Here is a 15,163-nt window from a genome sequence, read left to right as displayed (position 1 = left end):
AATATGGGTTACATACTGTAAACTGTTACATGTGTGATAGAAACTAAATATATTAGGCAATAAATAATTATTTCTCTTCAATAATGATTTATTTATTTATTATAGCACTCTTGCCAACCTCCATGGTAGAGGGGAAGCATCCTGATTTTCATTCAAAAGGTTCAGAGTTCAAATCTTGTCTGGCATTTTCCACATTCTACAAATATCATATGTCCCCATGTATATGCCTGAAAATAGCTTTCTGTGTTCTATCAGTTATTAAAAGAAAGATGATAAAAAATATATACACCCACACATGTAATTGAAAAAATGCATTATAAAAAAACATTTTAAAATAAAAATTATCTAACAAGACAAAGTGCATCCACTTGTTGAAAAATGTACAATATTTTTTCAGAAATTATCTGTAATACATTAACATTTTGTAAACATTACTAAAAATAAAACAATAACATTTTTTTTTTCCATCAATAACCTCACCCAAGAGTACTTCACAATAAAATACTTTTATCAATTATTTATCTAAGACGGCAAACAAATTAAATATAAATGAATCAACTCTAATTCCGTTAAGTAAAAATGACAAAAGTTTCAGAAATAACAAGTCATCAAATTTCACAAGTATGGAAACACATGTGAATAATAATACGGTACTCATAAACATGCCAATATTGTAAAATGCAATCAGAAAGTACACTCCACACAATCCAAAAACAGCTTGCTCATAGTAAAAGAGAAAACATAATTTTGCTGTCTTACGTAGAATTATAGGATATATTTTATATCTTCTATATAGCTTATTGTGTGTCATATTCTAATGTATAATGATGTTAATACAATTTGTAGTAACGTATTTTATACATGTTGTTTTAATATACTTTCTAACAATTTTATTATGATTGCTCATTATTATTTTTAGTCCAATAACCCTGTTTTGGGTCCTGTTCAACCACACAGGTAATAAATAATAAGTTCCCTTTTTTTAATAATTTCTTATTTTACATTTGAGGAATAATAGGAAGTGAAATAATTTAAGATCAGTTAAAAATAATAAACCCAAACTGGGAATTTGCTAATTAATTACTAAAACACCTAAATCTGTAATTTACTTGTCATCTATCATATCTAACAATGTTGCAATTTTATAGGCGATATAAGAAACATTAAAAAGAAAAAAATTAGATAGAAATAAGGTGTAATTTTTTGCGATGACACTGGTATCTAGTCAAATTTATTTCATTCAATAATTCATTAACCGTTTTAAATTTATAGTTAATATTTTCTGATTACAGAAAAATTATTTTGTCATTTTAAATTAATATCAAACAAAGAAATAATGAATTCTCAGAAAAAAAGTATTAAGTTAAATTGATGAAATAAGGAACACTTAAAAATAATTAACTTATTTTCATTTGAAATACCACTTTCAAAAAGAAAGGTATTATCAAATTAACAAAAAGTAATAATTACTTCAACATTAAAAAGGAAATCAGAATTAACACAATTATTACCCTATCAAATAAAACTGACTGATAAAAATTATCTCTTTCTGAAAATAAAACTTTGGTAAATATATTAAATTAAATTGTTAATATATATTAATATACTGAATTAAACTGTAGAACTCAGTCAATATTACAAGAAATTATCAATAATATACATTTTTATTCACCAATGCAAATTACAGTATTGCTCACTAACTCAGCACATAATGAAAATAAAGACAGACATACAGAGTGCATCACAAAGTTCTCCTGGGACTTTCACAATCTATTCTACTCATGAAAATAATGGAATAGTTCATATATAATATCCTAAAAAGCTTTGTTTGCAAGTTATGGCTACATCGCTTGGATTTCAGCTACCCTTGTGAAATGAGGTCATCCTGAAATTTGTAGAATGTTAATTAAGGGGCAGAAGTAAAGATTTCTCATGGTTTTGGCCTGAAAAATTGAATAAATAGGTCCCAGAACCATATCTGCAGTAGGTTTTGAGAAATCTGGGTAAAAAACCCCATTTTTTATGTTTGATGTACAAACATAAAATGCTTAAATGATGTTAAATAGGTAATAAATACATAATACTTTTAAGCAGAACTTGTAGAGAATTTAATTCTCAACAAAACAGTGCAAGATAAGTTGAATAAAACAAAGAAAGGTTAAAAAATTTTGAATTTAAGTTGCTTCTTGTCAAGGCTGTCCTTAAGCTGCTCAGCCACATCCATAATGCGGACAATTCCTCACAAGAATCTATTTTTGTTGTGTGTATAATACTTTTCATTCATTCCAAGATGCAAAAATCTGAAGGTGTTAGATCAGGTAATGTTGGTAGCCAGGAATGTGGACCTCATACAACTGACCCATTTCACAAGGAAATTATGATTTAAGTGGGTGGAAACAGCACAAGAGAAGTGGTCAGGCCACCATCATGCTGATATACTTTTCATCTCAGTGCTAGAGGAACATCTTCAAGCTGCAAGGTAATATGAAATATTGCCTGGCAAATAAAAAGGTCCAAATAGCTGATTGTAAAGAAGGCCGCATCATACAGTGACACTAAATCTGTGTTGAAAATTGCCTTCCCGTGTTTCATGAGGATTTATTTCTACCTGTGTTCTTTGCATAAGTTGTTGATGCCATCTCAACTGAAATTTACCTATCTGTAAACATACTTGTAGAGTTGTTAATTTGTATTCCATCAGTTGCAGAACTCCAAGTGAAGCGAACCGCCTCCTGGATATAGATGTTGAACTGGCTGTTTATGATGCGGACAAAGCTTGTTTTGTTTTAAATGTTCTCCAAACTATCAAATGAGAAATTCCAATCTGCTTAGAAAGACAATTCCTTACTGATGCCTGGACTGCATCGATAATTTCATTAACAGCAGTGTCCTGTTGGACAGATCGTTCATAGCTGGTACAAATATTAGGTAGTGAACCTCTTTTCTGAAGATTGTAAAAAGTCACGCTAATTTTTTAAGAATTCTGCTATTTGGAAAACGTACTTAATATTCTACTGCAGCATTACCACTACACACACCTAAAATGACTACCATGTAATTTCTCTGCTGAAAGTAAGTATGGCATTACTTCAATGGCAAACTGATCACATTGATAACAAACACAAATGGCACAATGATAAAGACAGCACAGTTCACAGTACACATACAATTAATGTACCATCTGATTAAAATGATTTAAACACTAATACATTATTGCGCTTGTTGATCAGCTGTTGTTATTTTATTGCCAACTTTGAAACAGTAATTTCTCAATTAATTTATTGTATTTCTGTCAATAAAAAAATTGTTATCTAGGTAATTTTTATTTATTTATTTATTATTTTACAAGTGTTGTTTAATTTCCATTCTTCAAATTTTAAAAATAGATTTTAACTAATTTTTCACATCACCAAAAAAGAATTTGATTTTTGTTTACATAAAATACATACTTTTCTGACAAATGTAGTAATGTACTCTTTCTAAATAAAATTCAAATTTTTTTAACTTTTCTTTGTTTTATTCAACTTATCTAAATGATTTTGTTCAGAATTAAAATTCTCTACAAGTTCTGTTTAAAAGTGTATATGTATTTATTACCCATTTAATAAAGCTATTGTACATTAAACAAAAAAAAAAAACAGGTTTTTTACCCCAGATTTCTCAAAACCTACTACAGATATGGTTCTGGGACCTATTTATTCAATTTTTCAGGTCAAAAATCATTAGAAATCTTTACTTCTGACCCTTAATTAACATCTTACAAATTTCAGTACAACCTCAATTAACAAGGATAGCTGAAATTTGAGCAACTAGCCATAACTTGCAAATGAAGCATTTTAGTACATATGTTTATACAAACATTTTCCATTATTTTCACAAGTAAAGTAAGTTATGAAAGTCCCAGGAAAATTTTGTGAAACACCCTTTCTAATAGAAAATTGTCATTATAAATGAACAATTTTGAAATTGATATATCTTTCAATTATAATTTTAACCATTTTTTCAACTGCTGCTGCTCAGCAATAAAATCAATAGGAACAACAATATGCTTCAATTAGAAATGAATATAAGATCACTATGTGTTCTATGTGGAACAGATTTTTGTTTTTAAAATAAATTACAATGATTTGCTGATAATATAGTAATTCTAGCCGACAGTAAAAAGAATTTAGAAGAAACAATGAATGGCATAGATGAAGTCCTACGCAAGAACTATCGCATGAAAATAAACAAATACAAAACAAAAGTAATGAAATGTATTAGAAATAACAAAGATGGACCAATGAATGTGAAAACAGGAGGAGAAAAGATTATGGAGGTAGAAGAATTTTGTTATTTGGGAAGTAGAATTACTAAAGATGGACAAAGCAGGAGCGATATAAAATGCCAAATAGCACAAACGAAACGAGCCTTCAGTCAGAAATATAATTTGTTTATATCAAAAATTAATTTAAATGTCAGGAAAAATTTTTTGAAAGTATATGTTTGGAGTGTCGCTTTATATGGAAGTGAAGCTTAGACAATCGGAGTATCTGAGAAGAAAAGATTAGAAGCTTTTGAAATGTGGTGCTATAGGAGAATGTTAAAAATCAGATGGGTGGATAAAGTGACAAATGAAGAGGTATTGCGGCAAATAGATGAAGAAAGAAGCATTTGGAAAAATATAGTTAAAAGAAGAGACAGACTTATAGGCCACATACTAAGGCATCCTGGAATAGTCGCTTTAATATTGGAAGGACAGGTAGAAGGAAAAAATTGTGTAGGCAGGCCACGTTTGGAATATGTAAAACAAATTGTTAGGGATGTAGGATGTAGGGGGTATACTGAAATGAAACGACTAGCACTAGATACGGAATCTTGGAGAGCTGCATCAAACCAGTCAAATGACTGAAGACAAAAAAAAACAATGATTACCATCACTTCTCATAAATAGCTGGTCATACATTATCAGTATAAAAATCAGTGAGATTTAGTGACCACTAAAGTCAAACTACTGAAATTATGACTAATACATAAACTGTCATAATGAAGCACACAGTAGCACAGAAATCATTAATTCTAAGAATGGAAGGAGAATCTACAGGCAAAATATGGATGGCACTCCCAACAGTTATGAATAGTACAAAATGCATAACATAAGAAGAAGCAACTCCAGTGAAACTTAAATATTTATTATACTCTCCTGATGAATACAAGGTTTACATAGAAACCAAGTTTTGTTTTCTTTAATAGTATTTAACACATATACTAATACAGCACCCACTTATTATTAAAATATACCAATATCATCTCTTTCCAGAACTGTGTTAATCTGAACATAATTTATTTCAGTGGAAAACGAAAACTACCTTTTTAATGTAAGGAATAATTATAGATATCCAAATATTTTTAACATCGTACTCGTTAAAAATGAAAACTCTTAGAATTAATTTTAATTATTATTATTTCTAAAATACACATTAACTCTTTTTATCAGACCATTTAATTATGGGACAAATTAGCAGACCATTTAATTAAAAGCAAGAAAACAGATATAAGATTGATTTAAAAATGTGCAGTTATGTTTGTTAAGCATATTGGTGGTTTAATGTAGTGGAATTATACTCTCACTAATTTATTTTGTTCACTGAGCAGAACACTGGAACTTTTCCTTCCAAAGAATTTTTGGACTTAGAAGTCCTCTGGAAGAAAAAGTTCCAGAATCTTTAAAATTAATGGTTAAACATTTTGTAATTTAAAATTTATTATGAATCTTCATTTATATTATATTATTAATTTTTAAAAAGAAACTTGTAATTACATTTTTTTATAATTATATGTTTTCATTATTATATGTTTAATTAATTTTTATTTACATTTTTTTGTTGGGTGTTGTTATACTTTAGATGTCTGGATAAAACCTCATCAGGTCAGGCTTAAATTTTTCACATAATTTATCACTCATCAAATTCAGTCACTGCAATTGGATATAGTACCAGTAATTACTTTAAATAATGTAAATATCTTATTAAAGGCTTGTATAATGAACTGATAAAAGTGTTCACCTTTCCTCTGAAAAGTTCTGCGTTCAAATTCAAGTCTTGTTTGACATTTTTCATACAGTTCACAAAATTCATTTCTAATCTTTATCACAAAAAAGTGACTGTAATTAGGTAATCAGTCTTTTGTTAAAAATAAATAACTCTGTAGTTTAATTTTAAACACTTCCTAATAAAATTTGTTCCTATTAACCACATAACAAATAATTATAAACAGGATCTTTTTGTAATTTATCATTTTTCTTCTTTTTAACAAATTTTTACTTCTAATTTTGTTAAAACACAAATTATAATGAGGATTTATGAATCCAATTTTGTGATTCACAAAATATTTTGTATGGTAGATTAACTATATCCCCAACCTGTACTTCACATACCACTATTTTTATAAATCAATTAAGTGATTAATATCAAAATAAACATTGTCAATCTTTGAATATCATTAACTTTATTCAAAGAAATTGACCAATCCATGTTTGTTGCGTGCTGCTTATTGAACGACTTAAAAAGACATGTCCAATCTAGTAATAATGCAAGAAGAGGAGAAAATCCATTTTATAATATGCATGAAAATTATGATATGACTAGAGAATTTTTCAATTATTTTAGAATACATACTGCATATCATTTGATAAATTTGTGAGAATATTCCAAGGAACAGTTTTAGTTATTGTTCTTTATCCTCCGGAAATATTTGCAACCGTGCTCAAGCAAAGGAAAGCGTAATTAAAACTAGGGATTTCCAATTAAAAAAAAAATCACTTATTGGTATTTTGTAGAGTATTTCATAAATTATTCTTATGTTAATTACTTATTAATTTCTCTATAATTGCACAACAATTCCTCTTTAAAATAATTCACAAACTTAAAAAACAGACAGAATCTACACGCAATATAAAAATATAGCAAAGACCATTCAAACAACTGAATTCGGTATGAGGAAACAATACCAGGACAATTGGCAGCAGTCACATTAATAGTACGGCACACAACTTGTCCATCATAAAAAGAAAGTTTTCTGATTTCTTGACGGATGCAATTTCTATAACACTAACAGGTTTCACAAACTGGAGGTAACAGTAATGACAGTACAAAAAAGGATTCACTTGTTTCTCTTTATTTATTAAAAAAATAATTTTGTTTTTGTGCAATAAAAGTTTTTTTATGATTCAGTATTAAACAGCGCCTGAAGCAAGCAGATTTTAAAAACTTTTACACTCATAAGAAACAGGGCTGGGTTTTTTGAGATTGCAGAAAATAAACAAAAATTTAGCCCTTCATGTTTTTCATTTATAGATTTTAAAAATGTAATCAAATACTATTTGGTTTTTTTGGTGAATCTGAACTCTTAGTTTCAAAGGCCTTACTGTTTCTATACTGAAAAATTAGTAAAACTATCATTTCAGATTTTGAACCATAAATCATAAAAGAATCTATCAGATAAGTTAATAAATTTTTACATTTTTATTTTTTAATATTTTTAAGCAGAATTTTTCTGTAATTTTTAAAATGTTTATCCATGTGTCAGATGGGAACATCAATGTTAGCAGATTCTTCACGAGTAGCAACATTATGAATGTAAAGAGCCTACTTACTTAACTTTAATTAGAATGGAGTAAATATACTGACATTAAATGATCACAAACAAAAGAATTCACTGTATAACAGCATCAGACCGTTTAATATGAGATGACTAATCTCGTAAAAAGTAGTAAAAAGAAAAAAATTAATACATACTCTTAAACGTTTTGTAGTGCAAAACAAAATAGTTTAATGAATATATGTTTACATTCCGACAACATAAATTAAATTAATGAGTCATCACATCTAAGTAATCTATATTTATTTTGAAATATCCCATTTTTCACAACTGTTAGTTAAAGTAAGTTTTAAGCACAGTGGGTACAATAGGCAAACTCGTGACTAGGTAACTGTAATAATGACGGAACAAAATAATGTAATCCGTACCGACCAAACATCATTGTACTATCAAAACACTGCGCCAGAAATATATTTTTACAGCTAATTATGTTAAATGAAAACAACAGATTAAATTTAACTTCATAGGAAGCTAGCTAACTTCCACTGAACGAAAACGCCTAGGCGTAATATATTAGGAAATTGCAAAATATTACAGCATAAATTCAACGAAAATTAAAGATTCAGTAGATGAACACCATGTGTAGCGCAGCATAATTCAACTACTTCTATATTTCCAAATGTTACGAAACAATATGCCATTTAAACTACTTCAGGCTGGTCATTTTAAAATAGGATAACCTCTTCAGAACACATACCGCAAAAGGATTATCCACAGTTGGCTCACCAAACGGATTCTCATCAAATCCAGACATCTTAATAATATAATGTTTTTATTCACTTAACTGAGATATAAATCACTTTTTTACTAAATTTTAACAAATTAGTACATCGTCTGCTAGGATACACGGTCTAACTCACGTCACAGGCAGGAACGAGTGAATCAAACCTATGACGTAACAATTGATTATCATATCTAGAAGGCACGTACACAGCGTATTCGTTTAACAAAAATCTGTCACAGGAGTAGGAACTTGAATTTTATCTGTCAATTTATTTTTAAACAACTATAATATTTAAGAATTTTGCGTACTTATTTGTATTAATATTGTTATCCATCATGTTTACTGTGAATTTGAACACTGAAGTTGTTTCAATCGTGCCGCCACAGCTCTTCATGTAGTTTAACGTACATGTATGTCGAACTGACGTTTGATCGGTGAATCAATTGAAGTTTACGAAATTCATTTTGGAACTTAAAGTGGCTTGTATTAAATAAACTATTAATAACAAGATAACCTTTCTAGAGATAACTGTTTCCGTACGTGTAAACTAAAAAACAAAAGCATATCTTAAAGTACATAAATTGATCACGATATTTTACCTGCATTGCATAGAAGCAATATTAAAATCATAAAAGTAAATAAAATGCAAGTTGTAATGTATATATTGTTTAAAACAGTACTTTGTGAATAAATACATACTGAATGACTAGACATCGATTTCGTTTTCTTTAACAAAATAATTACAATTTCGTAAAGATGCATTTCTCTAGCCGCAATCTATAACAGATTGCGGCTAGAGAATGGATTCAGTAAAGGAAACTTTCTTTGGTGACAAAAACATGCAAGAATATTTTTTTTAATATTTCCGAACCAGACTAATCCCTATAAAAAATAACTAATGAACCCATATTTTTTATTCCTCTGAAAATAAATGTAAGAATTTAAATTAAAATTTTGTAAAAAATTGTATGATAAATGATTTCAAAAACGTTTTTTTCAAAATGTTTTCAATTATCTTTGATTGAGGATTGTGTGAATAATAAAAATTTAAAATAAGTTTTTCAAAAATATTATATTATTTGGTTTGGTTTGCTGTTAGAAAAGTTTTAAGTTGTTAACTATTTTCATTGCTAAATATCATGGACAAAAACATAAAAAAATTTGACATTTTTTCAAATTTGTTTTTACTGAGGGATTAGAGATTGAACATTATGATCTTTTTAAAACAAACATTTTTCTTTTCAACTTTTACTTTATACAATAACATAGTTTTCTTATCGTCATAACAAAACATGGAAGAAAACATTTTCCTATTCTTTGTATGTAACATTTTTGGAGGTATATCATTTTTATTTTGGCAAAGTATCACAAGAATTATATTTTATGATTTTTTAACATGTCTTGCCAATGGGATGGCTGTAAACCAGTTGCTCATTGTGACATTACAATTACTTTTATATATATATATATATATAGGCTTCGTAAGTTCTGTCACAAAATAATGAGCCAAAGGCAGTTTATTTGTTTTTGTAGATTTTCCTAAATAAGGAGTGGCATTTATCAAATACTTTATTACATCATAAACCATAACGATTTTTAAGCCGTATTTACTTGGTTTAAATGGCACATAAATTTTAAATGGACAGCGCCCTCTGAACCCAAGTAATTGTTTATCCATTGTAATGTAAGAACCAGGCTTGTAATTTTCGTGACAAGAACTAATAAATTCTTCCCACATTTCACATATGAGAGCCAAGATTTAATTTCTTCTTCATTCTTCTTGTGTTACCAAAATGAAGACAATTCAGCAAAAATTCAAAACGTTCTCTGCTCATCACAGAGACATAGCTTGTACCACTGAAAAATGAATCAAATATTTCAATTGCAATTGATGGCTTTCTATTATCATGTAAGGCAGCTGGTAAAGTTAATATGCCTATTAAAGCACTAATTTCTTGAAAGCTTGTGTCAGAAACAGTAGCTGTTAGGCTTTTAATTTTTGTTTTTTACTTCAATCATTTCATTTATGTACATGACCATTTTATTTATTATGGTTAGTGTCATAAACATTGAAAAGGATTCCAGAGGAGTACGTACAGTTTTAGTTTCATTTTTTGTTCCAGGAATCACATGAATTATTTTTCTAGCAGCTGTTTTTGACCTGCGAGTGTTAAAAATAGCTGACAATTTTTCCCAGGCAGATTGTTCTTATTTGGAAATACTATGTTATCGTTTATGTTCTGGGATAAAGAATGAGTTATTCCTGAATTATTGGATTGAGTATGTAGTAGGAACAGGGATAGAGATGGAATGTTAGAAGAAACGGATTGAAAATTGGATGCAGTTGAAATACTGGAATGTATATCTGGTGAGCCTGAAGGAGAGCAATGGTTAGGTGGTGCAGATGATGAAATGTATGGGGATTTATGTTGTATAGTAGAATATTTTTATTTGTAGGAGGATATGTTCTTATTTATTTTCTTTGTTCGTTCATAAGAATCGTCACTACAAATAGATTCATTATCAGATATTGTCCAGATAGGATCAGCATCATTGTCATAAAGTTCATCGAACACACAGTGACTCTAAATATTATCTTCTGTTTCTGAGGTTGAATCAAAGTGTCAATAGGACCATTCTCACATTCTTTGTCATACAATTCTTGAAGCACACAATTTATATTACAAGGTTTAAAACTTTACATTTTTTATATTTTGTGTAAATAAATTTTATCTAAGCTTAAAAAAAATCCTTATACTAAAATTAAAAAACAATAACTTTTCATACAAAAAAAAAATGACTGGCACGAGTTAATAAAAAAAAGTTCATTAGATTGCAAAAAAATGATGAAAATAATAAAATGAAATGGTAAATAAAACTCACACAGAACTACAACTGCACACTATTCATTAACAGTTGCCTAACAGATGACGGAAGATTTTATTCACTATTCATAAACTTTTGTCTTTACGATGATCTTGGTAACAAACGATACGACATGTACAGTTGCATAAGCAGCACTGAAGGAATGATGAAAATGATGAATACTGAGAAGTAGGGAAGAAACCGCCATTACAAAATTCATGTAACGTGAAATACCGGTTTTTCAAAGCCTACCAGATTACTGTTTATGAATCAAGAGATAAAAGCTAAATGTGGTAGAAATTTTTGCAATTTTTAATACAGCCAAAAAAATCACACATCAATACTCAACCTTGTAAAAATTTAATTTGTTAATAAAACAAACTAAACTTAACTTCATTAGTTCCTAATGACTTAAGAGATTCCACCTTTAAGTCTTAATTACTAGGATGGATGAAAAGTCACCCACGCTGAGAGAAATTGGCTGCCATACATTGGCAACACTGTATATTACTTTCTCCTAGGTATTCTCCTAACTGGCAGTGCCCTGTATGGCAGTGTAGAGAATAGTTACCAGTTGTTTATGAGTTAATCTATTCGAAGACTCTCTGGGTGAGTTTTCACCCACCCTAGTAACAACATAAATTTTTTAATTTTGTATTTTTTTTGTGTGTGTTTTTTATCAAAATAAACATGTTGTTTCAGCATAACGTAAGTGACGTTGATATAGAAAATGCCATTTTTGAGAATTGTGGTTCAGACGACGAAGTAAATGAATCTTTTATCTTCATAACTGGACTTAGTTGAAGAGAATGATGCACAATCTGATGAACAGTACAGAATATATGATATGATAGTTACCTAAACTTTGTTCCTGATCAGTTATTTTCTTCAGATGAATCAGATGTAGATCTTTTACAGCTTTCAATATCTGCAACCGAGGTTCCACCTGTACAGCAAAGAAAAAGGAAAAAAGTAGGCCTAAATCTAAACTTACACAAAACATGAAAACCTTAATACCATTATGTCATCCTAATAATACCATTATCTCATTATGTCAAAACCTTATGTCATCCTAAGACTGGCCATATTACAACTAATAAAACTTGTAGTTGAGAGTAAAAAAGTATAAATATATATTTGCTAATATGGGTTGATGATATGATAATTACTGGTGATCAATGTGTGTTCAATAAACTCACAAAAAAAAAATTATTTTTAAAGAATAAATTCCAAACCAAAGATTTTGGGACCATAAAAAATTTTCTTGGGACAGAGTTACAGTTGAAAAGGAATATATTACCATATCTCAAGAAGTGTTTATTCAATAACTAATAAGCAAGTTTGATATGGAAAATTGCAAAACATTTAGCACATCCATGGGACACAAATCCCAAGTAAATGTTACATAACCAGTTGACAAAAATCTCCCCTATAGAGGATTGAGTTAGTTCACTAATACATATATCACTAAACCAATTAATTGTCTCTCTCTCGGGATCCTACAAAAGTCAACTCTTATATATATAGAATAGACTAGAATATAATGTTCAGCATTTTAAAAAATTTAGGGTTCAAGTATATAGACAGAAGAACAATTACTAACATTTTCAGGAATCAAACTGCAAGAGCAATAATCGAAGAACATAAGAAAAAGCAGTAATGAACAAGAGAGTCAGACAAGTATGTTCTCTATCCTCGTTACTTTTTAATATTTACATAGAACTAGCAGTTAATGATGTTAAAGAACAATTTAGATCCAGATTAACAGTGTAAGGTGAAAAGATAAAGATGCTACGATTTGCTGATGATATAGTAATTCTAGCTGGGAGTAAAAAAGATTTAGAAGAAACAATGAATGGCATGAATGAAGTCCTATGCAAGAATTACCTCATGAAAATAAACAAGAACAAAATGACAGTAATGAAATGTAGTAAAAATAAAGTCAACGAACTGCTGAATATAAAAATAGTATGGAAAAAGACTATGGAGGTAGAAGAATTTTGTTATTTGGGAAGTAGAATTACCAAAGATGTACGAAGGAGGAGCAATATATAATGCCAAATAGCAAAGATGAAACGAGCTTTCAGTCTAAAATATAATTTTCTTACATCAAAAATTAATTTAAACATCAGGAAAACATTCTCGAAAGTATATGTTTGGAGCGTAGATTTATGTGAAAGTGAAACTTTGATGATTGGAATACCTGAGAAGAAAAGATTAGCTTTTGAAATGTGGTGCTACAGGAAAATGTTAAAAATCAGATGGGTGAATAAAGTGACAAATGCAGAGGTGTTGCGGCAAATTTAAGAAGAAAGAAACATTTGGAAAAATATAGTTAAAAGAAGAGACAGACTTATAGGCCACATATTAAGGCATCCTGGAATAGACGCTTTGATATTGGAGGAACAGGTAGATGGAAAAATTGTGCAGGCAGACAATGTTTGGAATATTTAAAACAAATTGTTAGGGATGTAGGATGTAGGGGATATACTGAAATGAAATGACTGGCACTAGAGAGTGAACTTGGAGAGCTGCATCAAACCAGTCAAATGACTGAAGACAAAAAACTGGTAACATTGTAGTATGTTATCTGCAAGAATCTAATTATTAATTTTAACCTTCTTTTAGGCACGAGCTTACTCGGGAGGTGATCTTCCTGATGTTATATAGAACCTCCTGAATCCAATATTTTGACTAATCAAGATTTTTGAGAAGAGGATAATGGTGGTTTGATAGATAATCTTGGAAGTGGAACTCAATTTAGAGCTGTAGTAGACATTGCATCAGAAAGAGAAAAAAGCACTTAAGACATTTAACAATACAAAGTCAGACTTCTATGCATTTTAAAAAGTTTGAATGGGTTCAAGGTGATATTGAACCAAACCAAATTTCTAAAAAAGAAATGAAGGTGTTTATTGGGACATTTATAGTTAGTGGTTATAATTCCTTGCCATCAAAGAAACATTAGTAGGATGAGAAAAAAGACACGAGGAATTGTTGATTTATGAAAAACTCATAATTTATTCAAATTATGAGTTTTTTGCCCTTTTGAAGAAATGAATAACTTTGATCAGATGATAAACTGTAGAAATTGCACCCAGTTGGGTAAAATAAAACATAAGTTTCTTTTGCATTCCGTGCCATACAAACATTTGTCTTTTGATGAGTGCATGGTAAAGCACTACGACTGACATGGCGCAAACAATTTATAAAAGGTAAACCCATCCAATTCGTTTATAAGATTGGTACCTAAATACTAATGATTGTTATCTTATAAATTTTGACATACATCAAGGGAGGAATCCGAGAGGTAATCGTATGTATGAAGGACAATTTGATAAATGGGCATCTGTATTGATTTCAATGATAGATGGATTTCCACCAGAAACGAAACATTTTCCATATCAATTTTACTTTGATAATTTATTTACAGGATTTTCATTATTGGATCATTTGTAAGAGTTGGGTTATGGCAGAACAGGGACTGTTCATCAAACCCACCGGGTTGGTCTAGTGGTGAACCCGTCTTCCCAAATCAGCTGATTTGGAAGTCGAGAGTTCCAGCGTTCAAGTCCTAGTAAAGCCAGTTATTTTTACACGGATTTGAATACTAGATCGTGGATACTGGTGTTCTTTGGTGGTTGGGTTTCAATTAACCCATCTCAGGAATGGTCGAACTGAGAATGTACAAGACTACACTTCATTTACACTCATACATATCATCCTCATTTATCCTCTGAAGAATTATCTAAACGGTAGTTACCGGAGGCTAAACAGGAAAGAAAGAAAGTGAGGGACTGTTCATCAAAATCGCATCCCTAAAACTGTCCCATTGAAAATATGAAGAAATTCACCAATGAACATCAAGGGAAGCATGATTCAGTTATAAGTAAAGATCACAGTGTTATTGTTGTTAGATGGCTAGTTAGAATGCAG

The 15,163-nt window shown here is 29.7% G+C and overlaps 1 protein-coding gene across 9 annotated transcripts in view; it reads right to left on the bottom strand.

Annotated features, from left to right (window-relative positions):
* Positions 1-8,773, bottom strand: part of Scamp (secretory carrier membrane protein) — a 131,970-nt gene extending 123,197 nt beyond the window's left edge. For 3 of the 9 annotated variants that reach the window (XM_075355417.1, XM_075355425.1, XM_075355433.1), the window contains exon 1: positions 8,336-8,529. Coding sequence is in view for 2 of the 9 variants with exons in the window: in XM_075355400.1 (XP_075211515.1) it covers positions 8,336-8,392 (57 nt within the window). In the remaining 7 variants the exon portion in view is untranslated. Of the gene's footprint in view, positions 1-8,335; positions 8,537-8,670 lie in introns of those variants that run through there. The other 6 variants (XM_075355451.1, XM_075355442.1, XM_075355400.1 and 3 more) reach the window with 6 other exon arrangements.
* Positions 8,774-15,163: the final 6,390 nt, after the last annotated feature.

Source organism: Lycorma delicatula, chromosome 1 (assembly GCF_047948215.1).
Source record: "Lycorma delicatula isolate Av1 chromosome 1, ASM4794821v1, whole genome shotgun sequence".
Taxonomy (NCBI): Eukaryota; Metazoa; Arthropoda; class Insecta; order Hemiptera; family Fulgoridae; genus Lycorma; species Lycorma delicatula.
The sequence above is the reverse complement of the archived record's forward strand: the minus strand, read 5'-3'. Positions and strand labels throughout refer to the sequence as shown.